The sequence below is a fragment of the Marmota flaviventris genome, chromosome 7 (assembly GCF_047511675.1).
Source record: "Marmota flaviventris isolate mMarFla1 chromosome 7, mMarFla1.hap1, whole genome shotgun sequence".
NCBI classification, from domain to species: Eukaryota; Metazoa; Chordata; class Mammalia; order Rodentia; family Sciuridae; genus Marmota; species Marmota flaviventris.
In genome coordinates this window covers 3,828,610-3,854,845 of record NC_092504.1, presented here as the reverse complement: position 1 = coordinate 3,854,845, position 26,236 = coordinate 3,828,610, and the positions used below count along the sequence as shown (strand labels likewise).

Sequence of the window (26,236 nt, the reverse complement as noted above, 5' to 3'; positions counted from 1 at the left end):
CCGGCGGGCGCGGGCGGCCGTCCAGCGAGGGCGGGTCGGGCGGCCGCCTTAAGTGCGGAGGCGCCCGCGGCCGGCAGACTCGCGAGGGAGCGGCCCAGCGCCCCGGGCACGCGCCCGCCTGAGCCGCCGCCCTCGGTGTCCCCGCCGACGCCGCAGACCCGCCATGCAGACGCGCGCGCTGCTCCTGGCCTCGCTGGCCGCGCTGGCGCTGGCCCGGGAGCCCCCGGCGGCGCCGTGTCCCGCGCGCTGCGACGTGTCGCGCTGCCCGAGCCCGCGCTGCCCGGGCGGCTACGTGCCCGACCTCTGCAACTGCTGCCTGGTGTGCGCGGCCAGAGAGGGCGAGCCCTGCGGGCGGCCCCTGGACGCGCCGTGCGGGGAGGGCCTGGAGTGCGCGCGCGGCGTGTGCCGCTGCCGAGGGTCGCACGCCGTGTGTGGCACCGACGGGCACACCTACGCCAACGTGTGCGCACTGCTGGCGGCCAGCCGGCGCGCGCTGCAGCTCTCGGGGACGCCGGTGCGCCAGCTGCAGAAGGGCGCCTGCCCATCGGGTAAGCCTGCGGGTGGACGGGGCACGGGGTGGACGGGGTGGTCGGCCCCGGGACCCAGGCGCAGAGGACCGCCCAGCCGCAGGACCCCACTCCCTGCGCCCGAGGGGCTGCCCTTTAGAAGCGGCCAGCTAGCCCCTGGCCTTCCAGAAGAAAGGAGGAGACGCTGAGGCCCGGGATGCCACAGCGTGCTCAAGGCCACACACAATGCACCAAAGTGAAACCGGGTGCTCCAGACCCCCTGGTCCCCAGCCCCTGGGTGGGCTCCTCCAGGTTTTGGCCTGGCACACTGACCTCCCCTGCCCCTCCTGTCTGGCTGTCAGAGCGCTGGCTGTCACAGTCCTTCCTGGTCCTCAGTCTCTGGTGGCTGTGTCCCGGAGGGTGACACCACCACTTCTTTCTTTCTGTTGGTGGCTCCAGGCATTTCTCCAGCTGGCTGCCTGGGGACCTGGGGGTGTCCCCTGAGTCCCCAAGACAGCCCCTTCTGACTTGCAAGTGGCTCTAGTGCTTCTTGCCCCCCAGATGGCCGCGGGCGTGAGGAAGAGCTAGAAAGCCCTGCCGTCAGGCTGGGCTGGTGCTTGGGGGGTGCTTGCTGAAGCCCTGTGCCAAAGCCTGGGCAGGTGGCAATGGGCGGGACCCTGGGCCCGCAGCCCGCAGCCAGCCAGGCAGAGACTGGGTGCAGCCGGGGCATGGCCTGAGGCCCCCGGAGCTCAGGGAGCCTGCAGAGGGCCCTGTGGGCCAGATCTTCGTGGTCACGGTGGGGAGGCACTCTGGCGGGAGAGACCTGCAGGAACACTCTAGGCTCTGCCGAGCCAGCACCGTGAGCCCCACTGGGAGGTGCAGAGAGCACGGAGCCGTGGGCTAGGGGGTGACACTGGAGACTGGGCAGGAGGTGAGTGGCCCTAAGGCTCCTGCCACTGTTCGAGTCCTCATCCTGTAGGCCAGAGCTCCCCAAGTTGTGTCCAGCACTCTAAAAATTAGGGTGCTGTAGGTCGGGAAAGGTCGGGAAACCACCCCCACAGGCTTGGGTCCGTCAGCGTGGAGCAGAACCTGAGGAGAGCTGCATCGGGGTAACCCCAGGCCTCCCACAGGGGTGCTGGTGGGCCCTCCCACAGGGGTGCTGACACGGGCCCCACAGGGGTGCTGGTGGGTCCTCCCGCAGGGGTGCTGGCGGGTTCTCCCACAGGGGTAGGGGTGCTGGTGGGCCCTCCCAAGGGGCAGGGGTGCTGGTGGGCCCTCCCACAGGGGTGCTGACAGGGGCCCCACAGGGGTGCTGGTGAGTCCTCCCGCAGGGGTGCTGGTGGGTCCTCCCGCAGGGGTGCTGGTGGGGCCCCCGCGCAGGCCGGGCCTCCTCCTGCAGCTGCGGGTCTGGGCAGACGGTCTGGGCAGCAGGCGGGACTTGGGGCATCCTGTGGGGGAACACGCAGGGCGAGGTTGTGTCCTGGTCTGTTTTGTGGTGGTTCCGTGAGGTCCCCGAGGCTGGGTTACTTACAGGGGACAGAACCTCTCACGCTTCCGGGGGCTGGAAGCCCAACATGGAGCGTGGGCAGGCTGGGTTCTGGTGGGGCCATGATCCCTGCAGGGCAGGAGAGCCTGGGTCCACGCGGCCCAGGCAGGGGGCCGGCTGGCCCAGTGGGGAGTGGGCCAAGTGCGGTGCCTCTTCCCTCGGGGCCTCAAGACCATTGGTGTGGGGCCCTCGTGACCTGGGCCCTCAAGGCCCCTCCCGTGTCTCGCGCTGGCCGTGGGGTTCAGGCCTGGGCTTGGAGCAGACTCTTCACACCCGGCAGGAGAGGGTGACCGCCAGGCTGTGTGGAGACTGCCCGGGGCGTGGAGCGTGGGGCACAGCACTGCCATAGCTCAGCGATGGACGTGCATCTGGGAAGGTCCCCTGCGCCTCACGGGCCACCCACCCAGGGGCTTGGCACTGGTCCTTCCAGGACCTCACTGTGAGGGGCAGAGGTCCCGGGGACCCGACGTCTGCCCACTGCAGCTCGTGTGTGGCGGGGCCACCTCCAGCCTGCGCCTGGGCAGTCGCCATCAGGATGAGGCTCAGGGCCCGGGAGGGCAGGAGGAGAGAGGTGCCTGCTGCTGGAAACGCTCCTTCTGCTGCCTGGCCCCGGGCTGGTGACAAGGACATGGCACAGACCATCGGGGACATGGGCAGGCTGCTCGGGGAGGCAGGAGGCTATGGGATCTGGGCTGACTGCTGGTCCCCAGCGCCTCTCCCCCGAGTCACCTCCCTTATTCACCCTCTAGTCCTCACCTGTGGGTGAACTGTCACCACTCCTGCAGAGGAACCCACAGAGACGGCGTCCCGAGCCCGGTGTGCGCCAGCTGTGCCCCCGTGGGCAGCGACTCCCACAGCTCCGCTCGACTGCTGGACCGAGGTGTTCTGTCCTGTGCCGTCCTGCTGCTGGCATCCGTTCCATCTGGGGGTTCGGGAGGGCTCCCCGAGGGGGCACCTGAGCTGAGCAGCGCATGAGTGGCAGCTCCCTGGAAGGGACAGGAGGGCCTGGGGCCCAGGAGCACGTGCTGCCCCAGAGCCCACCGGCCAGGGGGGCCAGAGGGACAGGGCTGTTCGGGACCTTGAAACTGACACCAGTGCGTCACCCAGCTTTGGTGGCTGCTCAGGGCTGCGGTCCCACCCTAGGGCCACTGTTCCTGGGGGGACTGTGCGTGGCCGGCTGCTGTCTCCCAGAGCACGGACCTCAGGATTCAGCAGAGCTGCACGTACAGAGGCCCCTCCATATGGAGGGTGCTGGGGCCAGACACCCGGATGTGCCACAGAGGCTGGGAAGGGTGATGTGGCGGCCAGGAAGGAGCCAGGCCTGGCCTGGGTCTGCCTAGAATGAGGACTGTGCTCTGGGGCCCTGGGCTTTCCTCTGCAGGGCCACAGGACCTTTGTACCTGCTGTACCCAGTGCCAAGCTCCCCTCCCTGACAGCAGGTGGCTGGTCCCTCTTCCTGCTGTGGCCTGGTGTCCGTGGCCCTGGGCTGCCCTCGTGCCACCACGCCCAGGTTACCCTTAGCGCCACAGCATCACCTGCGTTGGGTCTGCACTGACCCTTCTGCTTCCTCTGCGGACTCTGAGCCTCACAGTGCAGGGCCAGCTCTGGTCCCTGCCACGTGCAGTAGGTGACGTGAAACGAGAGGGTCCCCAGGAGATGTCCACCCCACAGCGCCGTGCGGAGGCTCACCTGCTCTGGGAGCACCCGCCCTCTCCCTGTAAGGCGTTTTTCCCATATGGGGACACCTGTCAGCGGAGTGACGTGTGCCCAGGGCTCCACACCTGCTGGGTCACCCTGAGTTCAGACTCAGAGTCCGGTGGCTTGGCGTGGTGTCAGGGCCAGGGGCACTCTGCCCCAGAGGTCCGCGCGTCTCCAGGGGTCTCTGTGGGAGCGCGTCCCGTCCGGTGGCTTTGGAGTTCGATCCTCTTTGCGGCCTCGGGGCTGCAGACCTTGGAGTCCCGCATTCGGGACCCTTCAGGAGGTGAAGCCCCTGCCTCCTGTGTGCCTCCCTCCTGGGGCCGCAGAGGAGCTGCCGCAGCTGGTGCCCCCTCCTCAGGGCCTGGGTGACTCAGAGCTGCACGGGCCACGGAGAGCCCGAGAGCCTCTGCCACAGCGTCCGGGCGCCAGGAGCCAGCCAGGGAGGAGCACGGGGCCCGGGAACCCCCTGCCCCTGCTGCTCCTGCACCAGCCTGGGGTCGGGGGCGTCAGGAGTTCCTGCCCTGGGTCTTCCCACCAGGCTGTCCCCTCCCTCGCCCCCTACAAGACCATGGCTCCACCCACCAAACAGACCCCCAAGGCGGCTTGCAGGCCCTGTGTGATCTGGCCTCCGCTCCTTGCCCACCATCACCCTGCCCCTGTGAAGTCCCTAGTCCTGTGCTGTTAGTGACAGAGGGTGAGGTGCCAGATGGGGTCGGGGAGAGGGAGAGATCAGGGAGTGCTTCCTGGAGGAGGCAGCATGGAAACAGCCACAGAGAAGCCAGCACAGGGGGCCCGAGGGAGGCCCTGGAGGCAGGTGGGCCCCGGGAGGCTGGGTCCTTGCAGACAGAATGGCCACGTGGCTGACGGCCCTTTCACGGTGGCCAGCGTGGCCAGGACAGCGGATGGGCCCCGTGCAGGGGTGACAACTGAGGGAGGGAGCTCCAGAGGCCTTGGGGTGGCAGGAGGGTGGCGGGTGGTGGGGCCTAGAGTGGCGGTGGGGTGCTGGGGGAGCGGGTGGGAGAGCCCAGGGGACACCCGTCTGGAGCCTGTGGAGGGCGGGTGACCCGGTGCAGTGGCCGTCGATGTTGGTGGTGGTGTCGGTGTCCTGGCGGCCAGCGGGTGGGGAGAGCTCACTGCAAGACCAGGAGCCCCCCTCACCTGCCCAGGTGCCGCCTTCAAGTCCACTCTAAGGGGCCTGAGCAAGGTGCTGGTGGCCTGCTGCCCGGCCCCTGTTGGGCAGTGAGGTCAGGCCCGTGTGTTGGCTCCGGGGGCCCGAGGTCGGTGCCAGTTGCAGCGGGAGGTGGCCGGCCCCTCTGCCAGGCCGAAGGCCTCCTGCGGGCTCACACTGGAGGAGCCGGCCACCGGGGCTTGGGAGGGACGGGGTGACGCAGGGACTGTGCACTGGCTTGAAAAGCCCTAAACGCACCTTTGGGGCCTCTTTGTGGGGAGCGTGTATTTGTTTGTGTTGGTCCTGGGCACCCCCCGGTCTCCACCACGAGCTGCAGCCCAGCCCTCGGTGAGGCCGGACTCGCTGAGTGGCCGAGGCTGGCCTCAAACTTGTGATCCTCTGGTCTCCACCTCAGAGCTGGGGAACGGGCGCCCGGCGTCACGGCCCCTTACGGGGAAGGCCCGGGAGCCCACTGAGCCGCCCCTCTGTGGAGGGGCAGATGTGCCCGAGCCTCGGCCCCCGCCTGGCTGTCTGGTGCTGGCCCCCAGCACCCCAGGAAGTGACCTCCTGAGAGAACCCTCGTCCTTGGTGCAGCAGGAACCCAGAGGACGTGCCCGTGCCAGGCTCTGCCCGCTCTGCCCGGCGCCCACCCGGCCTGTACACGGTGGCAACTTCTCCACAGGGCACTGAGGGACCAGGTGTCCATCCTCCAGCTGCCACTGTCCGTGGGTTGCAAGCTCCGGGCCTGTTCAGTGTCCTGCACCAGGAGTGGCTTAGCCTTTGACCCCAGGCCTGGCCAGTGGTGCCCCCTCGGGGCCCAGCCTCACAGGCCTGTGTCCAGTGTGCCCTCGGGCCCAGCACTTCATCTGTCTCCGAGGCCTGGCCCGCACCCTGGGCTGGCCCACAGCAGTGAGCAGGGAGGGCGGGAGGGAATGTTCTGGGAGCAGCCCCCTGGGGCTCTGTGGGGCTCCCAGCCGCTCTGTGCTTCTGTCCCTCCTGCCCCACCCCCAGAACCTCGGATCCAGCCTGCTCCCCCCGAGCGGGGGACACAGGGCAGGGAGGGCTGCAGCCCAGACCCAGGGCAAGGGCTGCATCTCCTACAGCCACTGTGACGGCCCTGGCTGGGCCCGGGCGCCAGGCGGGCTGCTAGGGCCGGTGATCTTGCTGATTCGAGGCGGGAATCGCTAGTCCACCTCACAGACAAGGAACCACCCAGAGAGGTCAGGGGACCCACCCAAGGCACACAGCCAGGCCCCTCAACTCCTGACCCTCCACTCTCTGGTCCTTGGCTCATGAGATGGCGTCCAGCCTCCAGGAGAGTCCAACCCTGGCCTGTCCTTGGCTTGGGCCGGCCTGACTCCTGACTGTGGACTTCCGTGCTGAGCTGACCCTGCGGAAGACGGGGCCCTACCCACTGACCCGCGCTGTGTCCTGATGGAGCCAGGCCCCTCGATCCCCAGTCGGGGTGCTGGACGGCCCAGGCCACTCAGGCCAAGCGCCCCGGGCCTCCCCTTACAGGAAGCCCTCCTGGCCTCCCGTGGGTCCAGTCATTGACCCTCTGGGCGCAAGTTCCACCAACCTGGGGCTAAAGGGGTCAGTGGAACTCCCTGGAGGGACGGCAGGGTGCCCGCCAGGTGCCCCCTCTGCTGCCTCCTGTCCCCACGCTGCTCTTCCCTGCTTGGTTTGGCTCCGGGTCTTGCTGAGTTGTGAGGCCGACCTTGGACCTGCCGCCTTCCACCTTAGCTCCCGGGCCCTGGGCCGCGCCTCACCAGGAACCTCCCAGGGGCTAGCACACGCCCTCTACCTAAGGAACCCCCCGGCCAGTGTTGGGCCTGCCCCCGCGTGTGGACCGCTAGCGGACGTCTCAGACGTCCAGCGACCCAGGGAAGGAGGGTGCCGGCTATCCCCTTCACAGATGAGGAGTGTGAGGGCCTCGGGGGACTCTGGGGTCTTGCCATGGGGAGCAGCAACGCTGGGTCTCACCCCTAAGCAGCCGGACACAGGGAACTGGGTCTGTGTCCTGGCTGTGTCCCTTAGGAGCTAGAGGGCTGATGCACACAGCTGTGCGCTGCGCAGCCCCCCAGGAAGCAGGCCACATGATCTTTGTTAATGGCTCCAGAATTGTGCAGTGCAGAACCTATGCAGCAGGGCAAGGTGGTCCTGCAGGGAGTCTTGCTCGTTCACTTTCCCACTCAGGGCCTTAGTTTCCCCGTCTGTTCCTGGCAGTTTTGACTGCCCTGAACCAGCACGAAATCTTCAGTTCAGGGGGTGCCACTGTCCCTCAGTGCTCCTGGAAGCCTGCCAGGAAGGAATGGTGGGGTGGAGCCCTGAGACGGGGCTTCTGTCCCTTTCCCAGCCTCCCGCGGTCCTGGCTGTGCCCCTTCCTCTCCAGAGGCCCAGACGGACACCTGGCTTGGGCCTCACTGTCCAGTTCCTCCCGGCCAAACCTCCAGGCCTTCCCTAGACTCCAGTTTAGTTTATTTTTGAATAAAAGCAGCAGCTGAACCAGCCGGGGCCCAGGCGGGCGTGGGGGTGGGGTTGTCAAAACCCCAAATAAACAGCCTCTTCCCAGCGCTGCCTCCCTCCCACTGACTCATCCTGACTCATCTGTGTGGGGCCGGCTTAAAGGGCCAGCCTGGCGGCCGGGGTCTCGGGCTGCCAGCGCCGCGCGCTCCTTGCCTCCCAGCCTCCGCCCTGGGCCATGACGTGGGCTGGCTGCGCCCTCAGGGCAACGGCTGGGCCTCCCTGGTGTGGTGGGTGGCCCTCCCGGTCCTGGAGGAGCCCCAGGCAGAGCACCCCGTCCTCCTTCCCTCTTTCTGCGCATTTTGGGGGCTGCCTTGCCCTGTGCTGGTCACTGCTGGGGTGTGGGGTGACCCAGACCCATCTCTGTCCCCAGGGGCTCATGTGGGGGGCCAGGTGGACGAGGGCTTCTCTGGAGAGTCCACGCCGGGCGCAGGAGGGGTGAGCGGGGAACGGGCAGCGCAGCCCACCCCTCCTTGCCCTGCTCCTCCCTGGCCCACTGCGGACGGCTGGCCTGGGGGGTCAACGGGCAGCGCAGCCCACCCCTCCCGTGCTGGGTGAAGCCCCGTCGGCCTGCGCCCGTGGCGTGGTGCAGAGGTGCTGGTCCCCAGGCACAGAGGAGCAGGGCCACTGTCCACGCCGTCCAGGCCTCTGCTGAGTCGGAGCAGAGCCAGCAGCCCAGGCACGTGGGCCCTGCCCCGCTCTCCCACCGCGCTCCTGTGGGGATCCTGCAGGGTCAGCCAGGGGCCGGGGCGGCCTGCAGAGGCTTCTGACCGGGGTCAGCTCCTCTGCAGTCCAGGATAAAGCCAGCGGGGAGGCCGCTCGACCTGAGCGTCTGATCACCCCTGTGAGGTGGACAGACGTCCCCACCCTGTGCTGTCACACGGGGCCCCGTCCCAGGCTGCCAGAGCCCAGTGTCCAGGGCTGTCTTCAGGGCACAGGCACAGATGGCTGCGTGTGCTGTGCCCACCCTCCCGGGCCTGGCCTGGGCACCGCTGGACTCCGGGCCTCGCCCTTGAGCTTCCCGTCACACTGTGCTGTCTTTGGCGGTCCTCCCCTGGCGGGTCCCGCCCTGGTCCTCAGGTGCTTGGGGAAGCGGAGCCAGGTGGGCGGAGGGAGCCCCGGGGGCTGGGGCTCTGGCCAGGGGCCCGGGGGGAGCCTCCACCAGGAGAAGGCTGGGGGTCCCTGGGGAGGCAGGAGAAGTGGGGGTGGTCCTGCAGGGCGGAGGTGGCAGGACGCACTGGGGAGGGGTGACATCGGCCTCAGTGTCGGGGTGACCGAGCGCCTCTCCCCGAGACAGCCTGCTGCTCACAGGCCCAGACGCAGGGGGTCGCAGGGGGCCCTCCCTGCCAGATGCTTGGGCACCCCTCGGAGTGCCCGAGAGCCCGGTCAGAGCCTCCGTGCTGTGGGCATCTTGCGGGAGAGCAGATTCCTCGTGGTCCCCGCCCTGCCCAGAGCCAGGGGCATGCGGAGGAGCTGCGGGCCTGGCCACCCACTGTGTGGAGGGTCAGGGGTCCCCTGGGTACTAAGCCTGGGCAGCCCCGACCCAGGCAGTGGTGAAGGGGTCTGGGAACCGGGGACCCTGCAGAGCTGCTCCCGGGAGGACAGTCCAGGGCCCAGGGCCACCGCAGCTACCAGCTTTATCTGTGAGGAGCCCGTGGGGGTTGGCGTCTCCCCTCAGACCCTGGCCACCCCTGACAGGTGGCCTTCTGTTCAGGCTGAGCAGGTGGGCTGGACGGTCCAGGAAGCCAGGTGTCCTCTGGTCTGTGGTCCCCACCTCCAGTGACCTGGGGGTCTCAGCTACACACCGTGCTTTCTGGGCTGGGCCTTAGCTGAGGTGGCTGGGTGTCCATGTGGTGGTGTCCCTGGCAGGGAGGGTCACAGTCTGCGAGTCACCCTCACACCTGTCCCTGCAGGCCCAGGGGCACCTTCGGGCCAGGTGCGTAAGGAAGCGCTGAAGCCACAGAGCTGGAAGGAGCCTGCCCAGCCAAGCCAGGGCCAGGCCCAGAGCAGGGGCCTGCCTAGAAGCACAGGGGCCAGGGACCTGGGGGTGTCAGCAAGGCCAGTGCAGGAGACCAGAGGCCAAGGCCTGGGCCCTGCCCCACCTGCCTGCAGCCTGGGCCTAGTGGGCAGCAGCCCATGGCGAAGGGCAGCAGAGACCCGAGCTGGGAAATTTACAAGCCGCCCAGCCAGCAGGACAGGACTGTGGCCAAGAGAGATGAAAGTGTGGCCCTGTTCACTCAGGAATCGGTCACCGTCTGTCCAGCAAGGCCACCCTGGGGCCGGGGGGCAGCTTCCCCACCCACTGTACTCACCAGCTCCCAGGCTTAGAGGACCTGCAGAGCCCACGAGGAGGTGGAATGGTCATTTCTTGCCAGCACACAGCTGTCACATCAGAGAGGAAGGGCACAGGGTACTGAGCCCAGCGCTGGCCCCAGTATCAATGCTGTGTCACCCAGGGCAAGTGTCTTAGCCTCTCTGAGCCTCCTGGCCAGCTCAGCAATGTCCAGGGAGGCGATCTGAGGATGCTCAGCTTGCAGAAGCCTTCTTTACCTGTCCTCAGGGTGAGGGGCCACCTTCCCAAGTGTCTGGACATCATACAGTGAGGTACCCCAGGCTCTGCACATGCAGAGGCTGGCCCCAATAGGGGGTCTCAGGTGGGGCTTCCTCCTCCCCAGGACAGTCAGGGCTGCTGGGAGCCGCAGGGCTCCTGACCACCGGCTGCCTCTGTCAGTGCAGGTCTCCACCCGCTGACCAGCCCGCGGTACAAGTTCAACTTCATCGCCGACGTGGTGGAGAAGATCGCTCCAGCCGTGGTCCACATCGAGCTCTTCCTGAGGTGCGTGGGGCCCTGCTGCACCCCGGTGGCTTCCTGATGTCCCCTGGGTCCCTTCTGTCTGCTGGGGCCCAAACTCGGCTGGATTCCAGGGTGAAGCAGCAGGGTATCAGGGTGGTGGGCTGCCTGGGGGCCCGGAGGCCACACCAAAGCTACGAGTGGGGTCCCCAAGGGGGTTGGCAGAGTGGCTTTGCCTAGGACAGCCTGGCCCCAACCAAGGTGGCCGGCCAGTGTGGCAGGGGCAGGAGTGGGAGGGAGGGAAGGGTGGGGTGCGGAGGGAGGGAGGGTCAGGGAGCACAGGTCCCCCCGGGGTCCTGCCACAGCCTCCTGCCCCAGCTTCCCCACCCCAGCATTACAGGGCCTTCAGAGCTGCTCCCCAGCCCTGCCCAGTCACTGGCCACTGTGTCCAGTGCAGTCCTGGGGAAGAGGAGACAGTCCCACACGACGTCTCTCGAGCTCAGAGCGCTTGCTGCCTTACTCTTGGCCCTGGGTGAGGCCCTGGGTGAGGCCAGGAGTCTGGCGGGAGCCCGTCGTCCTTGTCCTCATAGGGATGGGAGGAGAGGGGCCTCTGGAGCCCGTCAGTTTGGCCTGGAGTGAGTGCAGGTGCCGGGCTCCACACCCCGCCGTCCCTGGTGTCCTGGGACAGAGCCAGGTCTTCTCCGGGCTCCCCGCGGCGCCCCGGCTTGGCCCAAGTTTCTCAGCGCAGCCCTGGGGGTGTCCACCTCCTACGGGAGGGAGATGGGCACTCACGGGACTCAGTGCACGGGTGACCGTGGCCCACGCGACCAGCGGCCTGCAGAGCGCCCTGCGTTGGTGGACAGTCCCAGGCCCACGGAGCCCCAAGGAGCCCCAGGAGGGGCCTCTGCTGTCCCCATTCCAGGAGGCCGAAGCCCAGGCCTGAGATTGCCACGAAGCTGGAGGCCCCGCTGCGGCTGACCTGGGCTCCTGACCCCAGGGTGGAACCGGTCTCTGTGCAGAGGCTGACCCCCGGCTGCCCTTCCCTGGGGGCCGAGACAAGTCATTGAGGAAATTACAACTGGGTGCACTAAGTGGCACTTCGCTGTCCCTCTGTGTCTGGACAGCCACACCAGCTCCCCGCAGAGCGGGGGCACCAGCCCCACACCACTGATCACTGACTGCAGGTGGCCTGGGGGGTGGCAGTGCCAGTCCCTCCTTGGCCTTGGAGGCAGTGATCTGAGTGGATGGTGACCTCTGACCTAGGTGTGGGCACGGGGAGGAGACCACAGGACCCCCTCGGGCCCTGTCTGCAAACCCCACGTGCTGGGCGCGGGGGCTGTGCAGGGCTTCTGAAGGTGACACAGCTGGGCAGGACGGGGCTGTCACAGCCGGGAGTGGACAGTGCCAGGCTCAGAGCGCAGGGTGGTTGAGCAGCTGGACACAAACTCACGCTCTGCCCGTCGCCGTGGCCTGACCCGGGCAGGGCTGGGCTTCCCTGGGCATGTGCTGCGTTGTTTTCCTGGATTCTGACAGAAGGGTCAAGACCACGTGGCCTGGCCGCAGAGGGCTGGTCACCGCTCTGGAGGCCGGAAGCCCAACATCAGGGTGCGCCCGTCTCATCCCTCCTGGGCTTCGGGAGAGCCTGCTCCAGGCCTCTGTCCTTGCTGGTGGGCAGCAGCGCTTGGCATCCTGGGCTGTGCTGTGTTGTCCAGTCCACCCACTGGCCCGTGCCCCCGTGTCCCTGTATCTGACAGTCCCTGGGTTTGGGGCCACCCTGCTCTAGCGTGACCTCATCTTAACTTCATTACAGCAGCAAAGACCCTGTTTGCATGAGGTGCTGGACTAACGCTTGTGCCCAGGCCCACACCGGCCGTGAGTGTGCGGGCCTGGCCCACCTTGGAGCCGCCCGGTGGCCTTGCTGCTATCTGAGGGGCTATTTCTGCACCTTGCAGAAGCCCTTGTGCCCCTGAGATGTGCCAGGCCTTCCTCCTGGTGTTTCCTCTCCTGCCTGGTCCAGGCCCCAAGGGCCTGGTCCCCTGTCCCCGTCCACTTAGCAGCCCCAGGGACTGTGCACTGCCCTGCACCAGCCCTGTGCTGGGACCCGGGATGCCCCACCTGCCCCAAGCTGCCTCTGCTGCCCCTCCCTCCCTTCTGGGTGGGTGTGGCCCTGACGCAGACAACCTGTTTCCAGATGGGGCGACTGAGGCCCGAGGCTTAGACACCTACCTGAGGGCTGCAGCTAATCAGCGGGCCTGGCCATCAGGGTCCAGTCTGTCTGGCTCCAGGGCCCCGTGAGGGCAGACAGTGCCGCTGGGGGCCGCGCAGGCCTTCACGGGCATGGTGCTCATCGCAGCAAATTGCAGGCTGGAGGTGACCATCCCTTCTTTATGGCTGTGAGGCGGGCCCAGCTTCATGGCCAGGGCATGGCCTGTAGGTGACACAGCCACCATCTGCGCAGCCCGGGGACTCCACGCCCGTGCTCTCTGGCCCACGCGGGCTCCGCTCCCGGCTGCCTGCCCCTGCCCCGGCCGAGGAGGCCTGCCTGAGCACCCCCTGTGCCTGCGCTCTGCAGACACCCTCTGTTTGGCCGCAACGTGCCCCTGTCCAGCGGTTCGGGCTTCATCATGTCGGAGGCGGGTCTGATCGTCACCAACGCCCACGTGGTGTCCAGCACCAACTCAGCCTCAGGCCGGCAACAGCTCAAGGTGCAGCTGCAGAACGGAGACTCCTACGAGGCCACCATCAAGGACATCGACAAGAAGTCTGACATTGCCACCATCAAGATCCACCCCAAGGTGAGCTCAGGGACGGCAGGGACACCGTGAGGCAGCCTCTTCCTGACCCCAGGCCTCTGGACGCCCGGCCCAACGTCCCCAGGACGGCTGGGGAACTGAGTCCTGAGGGCCACCAGCAATCGTCCCGTGGTCACTGGCCAAGTCAGAGCTGGAGCCTGGGTCTCTGGAGCCCTGCCCTTCCCGGCCCTTCCCGGCCCTTCCCAGCCCCAGGCGCAGGACCGAGCAAGACTGCGTGACTGGCCAGGCAGTGTGTGGCGAGCAGCGGGAAGACCAGGTCCTCGTCACTTCCTAGGACGGGGCTCCATGGGCGCACCTGGGGCCTGCTCCTGCAGATGCAGCTGTCCCAGGTGGCCACTGAGGCCAGAGCCTTGGAGACACCCACCTCGCCCTCCACGGCATCTGCCCCTGCCTCTGGCTGCCCAGCACAGCTGCCCCGGCACAGGGACTCTGTTTCTGGTGCTGGGCACAAGCCGTGCTTACTCAGGTAGTCCCTGCCTGGAATCTCAGACGGAGAAACTGAGGCTGGGGGAGGGCAGGTAACTCCAGGACCGTGGCCAAGTGTGGCAGGGTCAGCCGGCTGAGCCGAGACGCTGGGCCTCCCCTGGGCTTGTTCGCGGTGCCCAGTGTGGTCGTTAGGCCGCCTTGGGGTTCCCGTGGCCTCCTCTGCGACTGTCACGCAGTCACTAAGCCTCTGGTGGGCGCCTGCACGTGGGGCTTCCCTGGTGCTGAGTTGGGGTCTGGCCCCTCCCCTGGACACAGGTGGACAGCACTCGTAGTGACAGGTCTCTGGCAGGACCTCCTGTGGCCCTGCCAAGGCAGGCTGGAGACAGTTCCCGCACCTGAGCCGGCTCACCCCCAGCTGCTGAGTGTGGGGCGTCACCTCCCTTTAAAGTCAGGGAACCTGAGTCCTGGCAGGAGCAGGCTCGAGGACAGAAGCCGGCCCATCCCGTGACGCGCCTGGTGGTCATGCTGTGGGCTGGGGCCCCGTGGTCTCTGTCACCACTGGGCGACTGTGCTGATGTCCAGAGGGGCCGTCGGCCAGGCCAGGGTGAGGTCACTGTGCCCAGCAGAGCCTGAGCGCAGGCAGAGGGGGTGTGGCCTGAGGACCACAGCTGGCCCTGCCCCGGGGCCCAGGCCGGGAGGGGAGAGCCAGACGGTGCCGGCTGGGTCTCTCCGCCTGGTTTCATGGCACTGTCCTGAGGGACCAGCCAGCGTGGACACCAGGTGGGCAGAGCAGATGCTCTCGTGGACACCTGTGCCCATAGGTGCTGCCCGAGCCAGTGAAACCCAGCACTGAACCCCTGGCCAGCACCTCCTGCCATGTCCCCAGGGGAAGCCCCCTTGAGCCTGGCGGCCTCGTGGCGCCAACCCAGCGGTGGCTCCGCCTCCCCACTGGCCAGCTCCGGTCTCGGGCCTCCCTGCACACAAGCCACCCTGGCCCTCTGGCCTCTCAGAGGTCTGCTCTCTGGGTCCCCGCCTTCCGATGGGTGGCCTGGCTCCTCCTCCTGGGCCCCTACATGCCATGGACGGAAGCTTCATGGCCAGTATCAGAGCACAGGGGTCCGTGCCCACACCCGCCGGGGTCTCTCCGTGTGGCTTCCGTCCGCGGATGCCCCCTCTTCTCCACGGACAGCTGTTATGAAAACTGCCCCCCAGGAAGGTGTCTCATTTGACATGGAGGCCCCCAACAGGGCTAGAAGGGCAAGGGGAGAACAGAGGGCAGGAGGAGAGGGCCAGAGGTGAGAAGCCGTCCTGCTCCCTCCAGAGCTAGGCCCATGTGGTCTGGCCGTGGGCAGGCGGTCCCAGGTGGCCCTCCCCAGCCTCCCCAGCAGTGACGTCTCAGGCTACTCAGGCAGATCAGACCCTGGAATTGATGTGGACGCCACTGACAGGGCTGCCTGGCTCTTGCCAGTCACCTGCCCTGTGTGTGCACCTTGGCACTTGCTCACGGGCACTCGAGGGCACCCCTCAGAGCCTCCCTGCAGCTCCTGAGTGCAGAGCAAGTTGGACTTGGCCCCTCTGCCAGCTCCCAGCCCAGTCACAGGTCCGACAGAGGCTCTGAGCCCCACGTGAAGAGAGGGGCACTGGGGCTGGCGTGGGTGGCCACGTCAGCTCACCCCGGGACTCGGGTGCCCTGTGCGTCTGTCAGGAGGTGGGGTCCTCAGCTGGCTCTGGCACCTGCAGAGCTGTCCACCCCAGGCACCACCGGATTTCCAGAGGGTCCTGTGGCCATTAAGCCAGGAGGCTCAGGAGCTCAGAGGCTGTGCCCAGCTGGGCCCTCTGTGCCTTCCCGTGGTGGGCCACGTGGCCAGCCCTACTGAGCCTCTGTTCTATGACTCCAGCTTGGGTCTGGCGCTGTGCTGGCCCTGGTCCATGCTGGGGCCTGGCTCGGCCTCATGGGGCCCTCCCTGTACAGCTGCCCCCGGCTTCCCTGGGCCCACCCACTGGGATCTCAACTCAGGTCACCTGAGCCTCCCTCTCTTTTCTCCCCGTCCCCCCAGAAAAAGCTCCCTGTGTTGCTGCTGGGTCACTCGGCAGACCTGCGGCCTGGTGAGTTCGTGGTGGCCATTGGCAGTCCCTTCGCCCTACAGAACACTGTGACGACGGGCATCGTCAGCACCGCCCAGCGGGACGGCAGGGAGCTGGGCCTCCGGGACTCAGACATGGACTACGTCCAGACAGACGCCATCATCAACGTGAGTCCCAGAGCAGGGGAGGCCGCCAGGCCCTGGCACACCCTGTTCACACCCAAGACCTGGCTCGCTCCTGTCCCCGGAGCAGGTTCCAGCTCCTCACTGCTGCCAGAAGCAGTGCTGACCCGGGCCTTGTGCCCAGGCTTGCCGGCCACCCTGGGGGTTCAGACCCTAACGGTCCTTCAGCCATGGGGAGGCCTGGCCACGACCCGGACGCCTTGTGCCCCGGGCAGCGTTGCATTCTGCCATGCTGGGTCATGCCCGGGCTGTGCCCAGCTGGGCCCTCTACCTCCCTGTGGTGCCTCCCCTGCATTCTCAGGGCTCTGCCCAGACAGTGCGGCACACGCCCGCCGGGCCTGCGTGACTCCCAGGGCTGGAACCGTTAGTCTCTATGGGGACCCCGGGCCAGGTCAGCAGGACCGGGAAGGTGCCCTGCGCTGCATGCCCCACTGGGTGCCCCCGCCCGCCAGTGGTCAGACACCAAAGCAGGGGGCCTGCGCGGAGAGCGCTGGTGGACAGAGGGGTCCTCAGAGGGCTGTGGGCGTGGTCTCTGTGGCCTCAGCTCTCCTGTGGGTGAGGCAGGGCTGAGCCGAGGCTGCGGGGGGAGCGCTGTTGTGTCTCCACCGCCTGAGCCAGGGCCGGGCAGAGGGGCGCTTGGGGCTCAGGCAGAGCTAACACCTGTTTCCTCCCCTGCAGTACGGGAACTCCGGGGGACCCCTGGTGAACCTGGTGAGTGTCTCCTAGATCCAGCGTCTGGTTTCCAGGGCTTTGCTCGCAGCGGGGCACAGCCTCAAGGCAGGGACAGGACCCACAGTCAGGCCCCAGAACCCACACACCTAACAGACAGGAGCACGGCTGGGCCGGAGGCCCAGGAGGGGACTGAGCCCCAAGGCCCATGTTGCCCCATGCCCTCAAGGGCCATGGCTACCACCAGAGTGCACTGCCCGAGAACAGCGCCCTGAGTGCGTGGGGCAGGAGACAGTCTGGGCGATCGTCACCCTGGGCCTCCCTCCCTCAGGTTTATATTCAAGGTACATCCCACCCCTGGCCAGGGCACAGGCCCAGGGTGCTGCCCAGGCTGAGGGAGTGAGGTCCTGGTGGCTGGGGAAGAGGCAGGGGGAGGCTCAGGGACAGAGGCATGCTGTGGGGCTGCCCTGGCCCCACTCCCTGCCCCCTGCTCCCTAGACACGAAGACAGCGCCCTGTCACAGCCCTCCCTCTCTCTTGGCATCCTGGGTCCAGGGGCACTACCGCCCAGGGCAGAGGGTGGGGCAGGGGGCAGGGGGCAGGCCTCGACTGCGAGCTCCCAGGACGGAGAAGGTCTCTCTGGAGATAGCAGAAGGGGAACAACCCAGGAGCAACCCCTCAGGCCAGTTGGGGCTACTCCAGGAGTGTCCCTATGGGGGCATCGAGGGCCCCCTCTGGAGAGGAGGCTGTGGGCACCGTGCCTTGTGGGCAGCAGTTTGCCTGGCTCCCTCGTGTGACCACCCTCCTTTGACGGCCCTGCCAGGATGGCGAGGTCATTGGCATCAACACGCTCAAGGTTGCAGCTGGCATCTCCTTTGCCATCCCCTCGGACCGCATCACGCGCTTCCTGTCAGAGTTCCAGGACAAGCACATCAAAGGTACGGCCTCCTGGGGGCGGGGGGCGGGGGCACCCCCAGGGCCAGGCCCTGCCTCCCGGCTCCGGGGCCAGCGTCGGAGCAGGTGCGCTGTGAGCAGTGCTCACCACCATACGGGGTCCCTTCGCCCTCCCAGAGCCAGGGGACGTCAGGACAGCTCCTCTGTGTCCTCCCGGGGGCCTGCCTGCCCCTCCTCACTTGCTGCCCTCCAGGCGCATCTGGTGGCTCCGGGCTCTGGTCTCAGTTCTCTTCATCAGCTTGGACTTTCTGGTTCCTCTTGACTGGGCTGTTCCTTAGTTGTCACAGTTTCTTCCTAATACCCACCCACCCACCCACCCACCAGTCCACCCGCCCACTCACCTACCCACTCACCCGTGGACCTGTCCATCCATCTGTCCATTTATCCTCCCACCTTTCCACCCACCTACTTGTCATCAGCCCACCCACCCATCCATCCACCCGTCCACCCACCTGCCCCCACCCATCCCTCGTTCTCTCCCTTCCTTCCACCCACTCATCCACCCACCCCACTCACTCACCATCCACCCACTACCTAGTCTATCCATCCGTCCATCTATCCATCCTCACGTCCGCGTGCCCATCCATTTTCCCATTCACCTGTTCCGCCTCCCCTCCCTTCCTCCCACCCATCCCTCCACCCGTGGCCAACTCCTTCTTCCACCTCCAGCCAACTTCCCTGTCCTCATCCCCGTCCCAACAGGGCCGCCCACTCCACCCTGTCCACTCCTACGTGGCCATGAGCACCCCTCTGGGAGAGGTCTTGCCACGGCACAAGGTGGCTGTCCGAGTGAGATCGCCCCAGTCACCTTTGGTTGGTGGTGGCGCCACCTTCCAGGGGAGGGCACACTCCTGACCTGGGCCCTTTCCTGGTGGCCCAGTTGAGCTTCTCCATCTTGTGCTCACCTCCTGGCCGACACCCAGCCTGGCACCCGGCACCCTCGCCCTGACCTTGCTCCCTGTCTCCCCCGCCCCTCACCAGCACTCCACTGAGCAGGGCCCTCTCTGCTCGCCCCTCCTCCACCATCCTGCCCGCCAAGCACAAGGACCCCAGCGCAGCCTGAGGACTGGTCAAAGAAGAATGGCCACCGGACCCTGCGTTCGTTCCTAAGTGTCCTTAGGTGAAGACAGTCTGGGGCTGGGCAGAGGCTCTTTCCCACGAAGCCCAGCCTCCTCTTCTTGGGCAGTGGGCACCATCTGAGCCCCAGGCCTCTTCTTCTTGGCTGCCAGGAGCCTCAGAGCTAGACTAGGGCTGCATCTTGGTTCCTTGGTAGCTGGGTCCTTCCTTCTCCGAGCCTTTCCAGTTTAGCTGTCCTAGCTCTCTGGGTCCCCTGGACGGGGCCACCCCGGGAGTCAGTGGCTGTGCCTGTGGGTGAGGTGTGAGCTGCCTGTCTTGCTGGCGTGCGGTGGTGGCCTCTCCCTTCTCGCCTCTTCCTCTCCTTTCTTGGAAAAGGACCCGCCAGCACCTGGCTTTGCTTCTCTGTGTCATGGGGACTGTCCTGGTCAGCACTGACCTCACCTGGCCCCTGAGAAACCTTCATCCCTCACCCAAGGACAGTGCAGACCACCCCCTCCCACAAAGACCCCCCAGATATCTTAGCTGAGAAGCGAATCTGTTGTTTTAAAATTCTTCCAAAGTTAGAGTTTGTTTTTTCTTTTTCTAAATAAAAATATGAAATGATCCAAACCCAGTTAAAGTTCTTTAAAATGATCAATCTTTTTATTAAATCAGGATGCTAAGTGCACTCTTGTTCTTGTCCAGGGTTGCAGATGCCCCGGGGGCTTTCAGGTCACGTGACCACTGCACTGTGGGGGGGGGGGGCTCCTTGGCTGTGAGAGCTCAGGAAAGCTGCAGGGTAGGAGTGGGCAGGGGGGGACAGGCAGAACTTGGGGAAGTCCTTCCCAAGCAGACTGGGGAGTGGGAGAGGCAGCCCCCCGCCCACAGCGGCAAGGCTGGAGCAGGAGGGCAGGGCAGGGCAGAGCCAAGGCCCAGGCTGGGCAGGGGGTCTTGTGCCTCTCATTCCTTCTTCAGGGAGAGGGGGCAGCTGAGCCCAGGCCAGCCTCTCCTCCTGAGCTCTGGACAAGGTCCAGCTGAACTTTGGCTTTGTCACACACAAGGCCGGGGCAGCCAGGGCAAGTGTCCAGCTGCCTCTCCCTGCCTGGCCCTCCTGCAGGCTGGACCAAGCCCTCAAAGAGCATGCCCCAAGGGCCAACAGGTGACATGGTGTCTCAGAGATCAGGAGGAAGGCAGGTGGGAGGCTGCAGAGGACAGGGAGCAGGAGACCCCTGGGAGGTGGCATCTGGCAGAGGGGCGCCTGCTCAGGAGATGGGGGAGGCCCTGTCTGACCATGAGCAGGACGTGTGACATCCCAGGGGTGGGCCAGCGCATTCTGTGCAGGACCCCGGGCCAGCATGGGGGCTGGAGAGGCTTAGAGAGTGGGGGTAACGGCAGGGGCTCTTCTGGCTGGGGTGGGGGGCAAGGTGAGCCACGGAACGGCAGGTGCTCTCAGTACCCTGCCCGGTGGCAGCAGCCAGGGAGACCTGGTGGGTGGGGGTCTGCTTGAAGGTGGAGCCAGCAGGGTTTCTAGAAAGGTGGAATGTGGGTGGGAGCGGGAGGGACTGGGCAGAGCCCTGGGAGCCGCGGGCAGGAGGGAGCCAGGCAGGAGGGAGCCAAGGGCAGGAGGGAGCCGGGGAGCAGCCCCTGTGCACGGAGGTTTTGGGTTGTGGAGGTGACATTCCCACTCAGGGGCTTTACCGCATTCTGCTTCTAAAGCTCATGTGCCCAGGTCACGGGCCCTTTCAGGCTCCATCTCCTCGCCATTCGGCGGCCTCTGGGCTCCCTCTGAAGGGCACCCTGGGGCGGCGGAGCCATGGGCTGAGGAAGGAGCGCAGCCAGGTGCCCAGCTCCTCCGGCCAGTGGCGGACGCCCTTGTTCACAAGACTCTAGCAAAGGCTGCGGGAAAACCTGGGGTCACGACCACACCCCTGCCCCTGCACCCGTGTCCCTAGAGAACTGCCACCATGGCTGGGCTGCTGGCCCTGCTGGAGGGGCAGCAAGGGGTCCTCCTACCCAGTGACTGTCCCTGGCCTCCCAGGTGACCCCAAACTGGGCTTCTGCTGGGAAGGCACCCTTCACCTGCAAGGGACCAGGCCCTGCCCCCACGTGTGTGCGGGAGGCCGCACCTTACCTCTTTCAGCGTGGCCTCGCGCTGTGAACCACGCTGACCTGCAGCCAGTGGCCAGGAGGGAGCCGCTAGGGTGGCCCAGGTGTTCAGACTCGGGCTTGGCCTGTCCCCGTCCAGCCTCCTGGGCTTAGACTTGAGTCCACAGACTCACCTCCCCACGGACCTCTCCCCAGCTGTAGGAGGAGACTCCTGCCCACCAGCCCCCAGCGGCCCCTCAGTGAAGGGCAGCCCCGTCCTTTCACGCCTCCAGCCCTCGTCCCTCCCACCAGCAAGCCCTCGGGGCCTACCTGCAGGACTACCCACACCTGGCCTCTGGCCACCAGAGCCCTTACTGGCCTGTCTCCCTGCTGACCCCAGACCCTTCCGCAGCCGGGAGGCTTCAGAACCCCAGGCAGCCTGTGCCGTGAGCCAGTTGAAAACCAGAGCCTGCAGACACCACCCACCATGTGGCCGGTAAAGTCGTCCATCTTTGGTGAAGTGTCTGTTTAAATATTTTGCCCTAAAAAAAAAAAAAGCTTCAGGTTGCTTGTGCTCCTGGAGGGGCTGCAGTCTCCCTCTGGTTGGCACAGGAGCCTGATCCGTGAGCTGCAGGGGTTCTCTGCTGCCCTGACTGGCCTTTTTCTTCTCTTAACAGTTGTGTCTTTAAAGAGCAGAAATTTGGTACAATTGGATGAATCCAGCTTCTTTGGGACTAGGTCACGCATCTAGTGTCGTAGCTAAGGGATCTCCGCAGCCCAGGACCAGGATTCTCCCCCAGAAGTCCTACTTTTTGAGGTTTCAGACTTGGGGCTAAAACACATTTCAAAATAGATTTTTATATGGTGCAAAGTAGAGAGAGGGGCTTCAGGCCGGGTGTGGAGCCCCCTGCCCGCCCTTGCTCTTCCTCCAGCTGTTTTGGCTCTTCTCGTCCTTTGACTCCCAAACCTTCAGGGTGAGCCTTTCACTCTGGTGACCTGCCGGGGTCTGGGTCGGGCTTGCATTGGACCCAGAGATGAGCCTGGGGAGAACTGGCTTGCTGTCCACACTGTTGGGTCTTCGGACCTGCGATCACAGTCTCTCCCCGTCGGTTGGGTCCTCTTTGGCCCTTCTCAGCAGTGGCCAGAGTTTGCAGTGTCCAGGTCAGTCGCTGATGGTCTGTAACAAGAATATACAAATAAGATGCTGTTGGCGTGTTGGTCCTGAGACAGCTGCCTCCCCAGATTGGTAGCTCCCTGATGGCCAGTCACCTCCCCGCCACGGAGACGAGGACCTGAGAAAATCAGCCAGAGGAGGAGAGGCTTACTGTGAGTCGGTTCCAGAGGAGTCAGTCCGTGGGCAGTTGGCGCCATCATTTCAGGGCCTGAGGTGAGGCAGAGCATGGTCAGGAGGCTCACGGGGAAGCAGAGCTGCCCGCCTCATGGAGCAGAGCGAGAGGAGGGCACAGGGACAGACACACCTCCTGCCGTTCCCACCACCTCCGAGAGTCCATTCAGATGACTCCACCCGTGGGTTAGTCCACTGAGGTAGAGCCCTGAGTCCAGTGCCTTCCCAGGCGCCCTACCCCTGGACACTGCTGCCCGGGAACCACGCCTTCAACCCGGGAGCCGCTGGGAGCGTTAGGTCCAACCGTGACACTGGTGCTCACTGTCACTTTTCTGTAGAGTCTACTAGATTGTTTACATAGATGGCCTTACAGCCCGAATGTCACAGTCGGACCTCTTCGTGTCCAGTCTGAATGTCCTTTCTCTCTTTTTCTTACCCGGGAAGAATTTCTGGTAAAATATTCAAGGGAAGTGGTGAGAGTGGACATCCTTGTCCAGTCCCCTGTCGTCCAGTTCCCATCTTAGGGAAGGACAGAGCGTTTCCAGGCGTGTTGGCCTCGGGTGGTTGGTGACACCCTTGTGCTGTCTCTGGGTCCGTGCCATGCGGCCTCTCCAGCTCTCCCCGGTGACAACGGTGTCTCTTCTCTTCCCCAGTCATGCTGCTAAAGGTCTATCAGGTTTTTGGTGGCAAAGAATGAGATTTGGGTTTGCGTTTATCTTCTCCATTGTTTCTATTTCATTGATTCAGACTGTTTCTTTCCATGTGCTCTCTGGACGTCTCATTGGCCTCCTTTCTGTGTTTTTTGGGTGGAATCTGGGCCCTGACTTGAGGCCACCCTTTTGTGACACACACACTTAAGTAAGCTGGTTCCCCTGTAAGAGCTGCCTTATTCCCACAAAGCTTGATGGGTTAGATTTTCACTTTTATGCAATTTTGAAAATACTTTCTCATTTCCCTTTTGATTTCTCCTTTGAAACTGGCTGAGAACTTTCTGGGTTTATTTCTATTATTGATTTCTAGTTTAGTCCATTGTGGTCAGAAAGCTTTTATGAATTGAAAATGTGAAACGAATTGCGTCTTGTTTGATGGTCCACAACATGTCGCTGTAGTCTCTGGGTCTGTGACACCTGCTAAATCGCTGGCTGGAGCAGCGGGGTGGCGGGGCCACCTCAGTGGGCCTGGCACGTGGCTAGTGCTCACCGGGCATTTCAGGTGTCACTGTGTACGGGCAGGTAGTTCAGTTCCAAGTAAGGGGCTGGGGGAGGGCCCTTGGGGTTGGGTGTGGAGCTCAGCAAGGGGAGCGGGTGTTGGAGCTGATGGGTGGAACAGAGATGGAGTGGACGTGAAGGCAGTGGTATGGGGGACTGCAGCTGGGGCATCTCCTAGCTCTGGGGAGTATTTGAGAGGACAGATGCAGGAGCCTGGCCACGTGGGGCCGGCTGCCTCAGGCAGGGTAGCTCCTGCTGCCTCCTGGTCCCAAGGGGCACCTCCTGTCCCCTGCTGGTCCTCTTGGGGAGGGCGGTGGCTTTTCAGCAGCTGTAACCCAGTCCTGCTCTACTCATTTCCAGACTGGAAGAAGCGGTTCATCGGCATTCGGATGCGGACCATCACTCCCAGGTGAGGGGTGCCCCCTCCGTGCCCCTGCTCAGGCTGCCCCGGTCCTGCCTGGCCAATGCTCGGACTCCTCCTGTGCTGCTCTGGATCCCTCCTGGGGCTGCCACACAAGTCACCACAAAGTGGGTGGCTAAGCACAGCCGAATGTGTTAGCTCACGGTTCTGGGGACCCGAAGTCTGCTGTCAGGGTGTCAGTGGGGCCCCTCTGAGGGGCTCAGGGAGTAACTTTCCTGCTTCTTCCACTCCTGGTGGCTCCGGGTGTCCTTGGCTTGTGGCCACATCATGTCAATCCCTCCTCTGTGTCCATGTGGCCTCCTCTGTGTGTCTGTGTCCGAATCTCCCTCCTGTTTCTCTTACAAAATCCCCAGTCCCTGGACTTAGGACTCACCCTACATCAGGATGACATCATCTCAGGATCCTTAACTGATCCCATCTTCAAAGACCCTGTTTCCAACAAGGTCGCACCCTGAGGTCCTGGGAGTGCATGGATCTGGGGGATGCGCTTCTGCCTCACAGGCCACCCCTCTTTGCAGAGCCCCAGCTTTGCCTTCCCCACTGTTCGTGGGACCCCTCCCCACCTCCTTGGCCATGAGCCCCTGGGGGCAAGGACTGTGTTCCACCCACTCTACTCTGCCCCCAATGGCAGGCCTACCGTGATCAGTGCCCAGAAATACCCAGGTGGGACGGAGAAGTGGGCAGAGGAGGGAGACGGGGTCCACCAATCAGGTCCGAGGGTTTGAAGCCGGAGGACGTGCAGGCATCGAGGAGCTCTGGGAAGAACTGGGATACCCACCCCACCACACGGTCCCCAAATGACACTCTCCCTGTTTCAGGGGGTTACTCCAGGGGTGCAATTTGGAGGCCCTCTGTAATGGAGACCACCACACTGGTGGGCCTGCTCATGTGTCCTTCCTGTTCCTCTGTCCCCTGCCCGTCCTGCCATCTGTCCAGTCTCCTCTGAGCATTCCCTGACGGACGTGCCAAGTGTCTGTCCATCTCTCCTTTCTGCTCCCCACTTGTCCTTCCTCCTTCCATCACCCATCACCTCCCTCCCTCCGCCTCCTTCCTCCCCTGCACCCTCCCTTCTCCCCTCCAGCTCTGCCCTCTACATTTCTAATGGGGCCTTGCATTGAGATTTTCGTGGGGGACACGGAGTGCCCAGGTGGCAGGACAGGGCAGTGTGGCGGCCCCCGGGAGGCTCCTTGTCTGGCCTGGGCAGAGGGCGGGGCAGCTGCATGCCGAGGAGCTGGTTCCAGGGCTCGGAAGAGGCTTCACAGCTGAGTTGTCCTTTCAGTTTGGTGGAGGAACTCCAGGCTGGCGACCCCGACTTCCCGTCGGTCAGCAGTGGGATTTATGTGCAGGAGGTTGTTCCAAATTCGCCTTCTCAGAGGTAGGCTCTGCCAAGAGGCGGGGAGCTGCCTGGGAGGCGGGTGGCAGACCCTGGTGGCGGGGTGGAGCCTGGGCCAGGTCTCCTGCACTGACTTCAGGTGGCTGTGAGCTTCCTGGCAAAGATGGCCCAGCATGTCCTGGGGTAGGGCACATGGAGAATGCTATTCCGCACCCACTGGTTCCCTTCTGGGGAAGGGACTTCGTGGTCTGCTGGCTGCTCTTTCTCACTGACATGGTTTTTGTTCAACTGCTGCTGTTGAACCCCACCATGTCCTGGCCTGAGCCCGTGAGAAGAGTGCCCCTGTGTCTCTCCCTTTGGCAGAGGGGGAATCCAAGATGGCGACATCATCGTCAAGGTCAACGGGCGCCCCCTGGTGGACTCAAGTGAGCTGCAGGAGGCCATCATGAAAGAGTCTCCACTCCTGCTGGAGGTGCAGCGGGGCAACGATGACCTCCTGTTCAGCATTGTGCCCGAGGTGGTCGTGTGAGGCGGGCCACCTCTCCAGCATCAAGCGCCAGGGTCAGGCCCTGCAGATGGCAGGGATAGAGCCTCTCCAGGACCAGGACGGAGGACCTGTGGTCCTCAGCAGGGAGGACGCCACAGCCTCCCAGCGTCCAGAGGCAGAGTCCCAGGCTGGGCCTGGCTGGAGGACCAGATCTCAGCCTTGATCCCAAATCCCAGCACCACAAGGGAAGTCCCGTGCTCCCCTGGTGCACCTGCTCTTGAAGGTCACCTTCGAAGTTCTTTGGAACCTATAAAACTCCTGCAGTTCCTGAAGTCTACCCTCTTCCTCGGCTTCCTGCCTCTGCACCTGTCCATCCCTCTGTCTGAAATGTCCCCCTTGTCCCACTCACCACCCACTTCAGGTCCCAGCTCCCACGTCTGCTCCTCCTTCACGAGCACCTCCCTCACCCTGTTGTCCAGTTCCCTTCTGCTGCAGTGCCCCCCCATGGCATGACAGGGGCTGCCCGCCCTGCCACCTAGACTCCCCAAAGGGCAGGCTGTGCCCATGACCCCTGGCAGGGTCAGGGTCCAACAGGGACTGGCCTGGAGCAGGTGCCAGTGAACAACCCTCTGCTGAGCCGAGCCCTGCACTGGCCACGAGGTGCACCCTCCCAGGAGCACAGGGAGCAGCAGGGAGCAGAGCGTGACGCACACACTCAGCTACTGCCTGGAGAAGTTCAGCCCCAGGTGGCGGAGGGGAGAGCCGCCCGAGTGCAGGACTGAGCCGGCCCCGCCTTGCCCACAGAGCCTGGTGGAAGCAGCGGGCTCTGGTGGACACCTCCTCCCGTGTGTGCCTCCGGGTGTGTCTCGAGCTTCGCTGCACAGCTGCCCGCCCCCCGTGTGTTTCTCTACTGTACGGAAATTAAAGTTTACAAGCACAGA

General features: G+C 64.9%; 1 protein-coding gene across 2 annotated transcripts; it reads left to right on the top strand.

The window, feature by feature from the left end:
* The first annotated feature begins 128 nt into the window (after window positions 1-128).
* Window positions 129-26,236, top strand: Htra3 (HtrA serine peptidase 3). Of its 2 annotated transcripts, XM_027937761.3 has the most exons (9): window positions 129-548; window positions 10,178-10,277; window positions 12,805-13,027; window positions 15,529-15,723; window positions 16,417-16,449; window positions 17,230-17,344; window positions 23,415-23,463; window positions 24,755-24,850; window positions 25,172-26,236. In XM_027937761.3, exons 1-9 carry the CDS (start codon window positions 164-166, stop codon window positions 25,335-25,337), a joined length of 1,362 nt encoding a protein of 453 aa, XP_027793562.2. In that variant the 5' UTR covers window positions 129-163; the 3' UTR covers window positions 25,338-26,236. The 2 variants fall into 2 exon arrangements, with proteins under 2 accessions (XP_027793562.2, XP_071470878.1); XM_071614777.1 differs by lacking the exons at window positions 23,415-23,463; window positions 24,755-24,850; window positions 25,172-26,236 and adding an exon at window positions 18,342-18,646.

Excerpts from the sequence above, each read along its gene's own strand:
- Htra3 (XM_027937761.3), top strand. The coding sequence starts at position 164 with ATGCAGACGCGCGCGCTGCTCCTGGCCTCGCTGGCCGCGCTGGCGCTG. Across the intron at positions 13,028-15,528 it reads CCATCAAGATCCACCCCAAG|AAAAAGCTCCCTGTGTTGCT; the intron begins GTGAGCTCAGGG and ends CCGTCCCCCCAG. Across the intron at positions 16,450-17,229 it reads GGGGACCCCTGGTGAACCTG|GATGGCGAGGTCATTGGCAT; the intron begins GTGAGTGTCTCC and ends CGGCCCTGCCAG.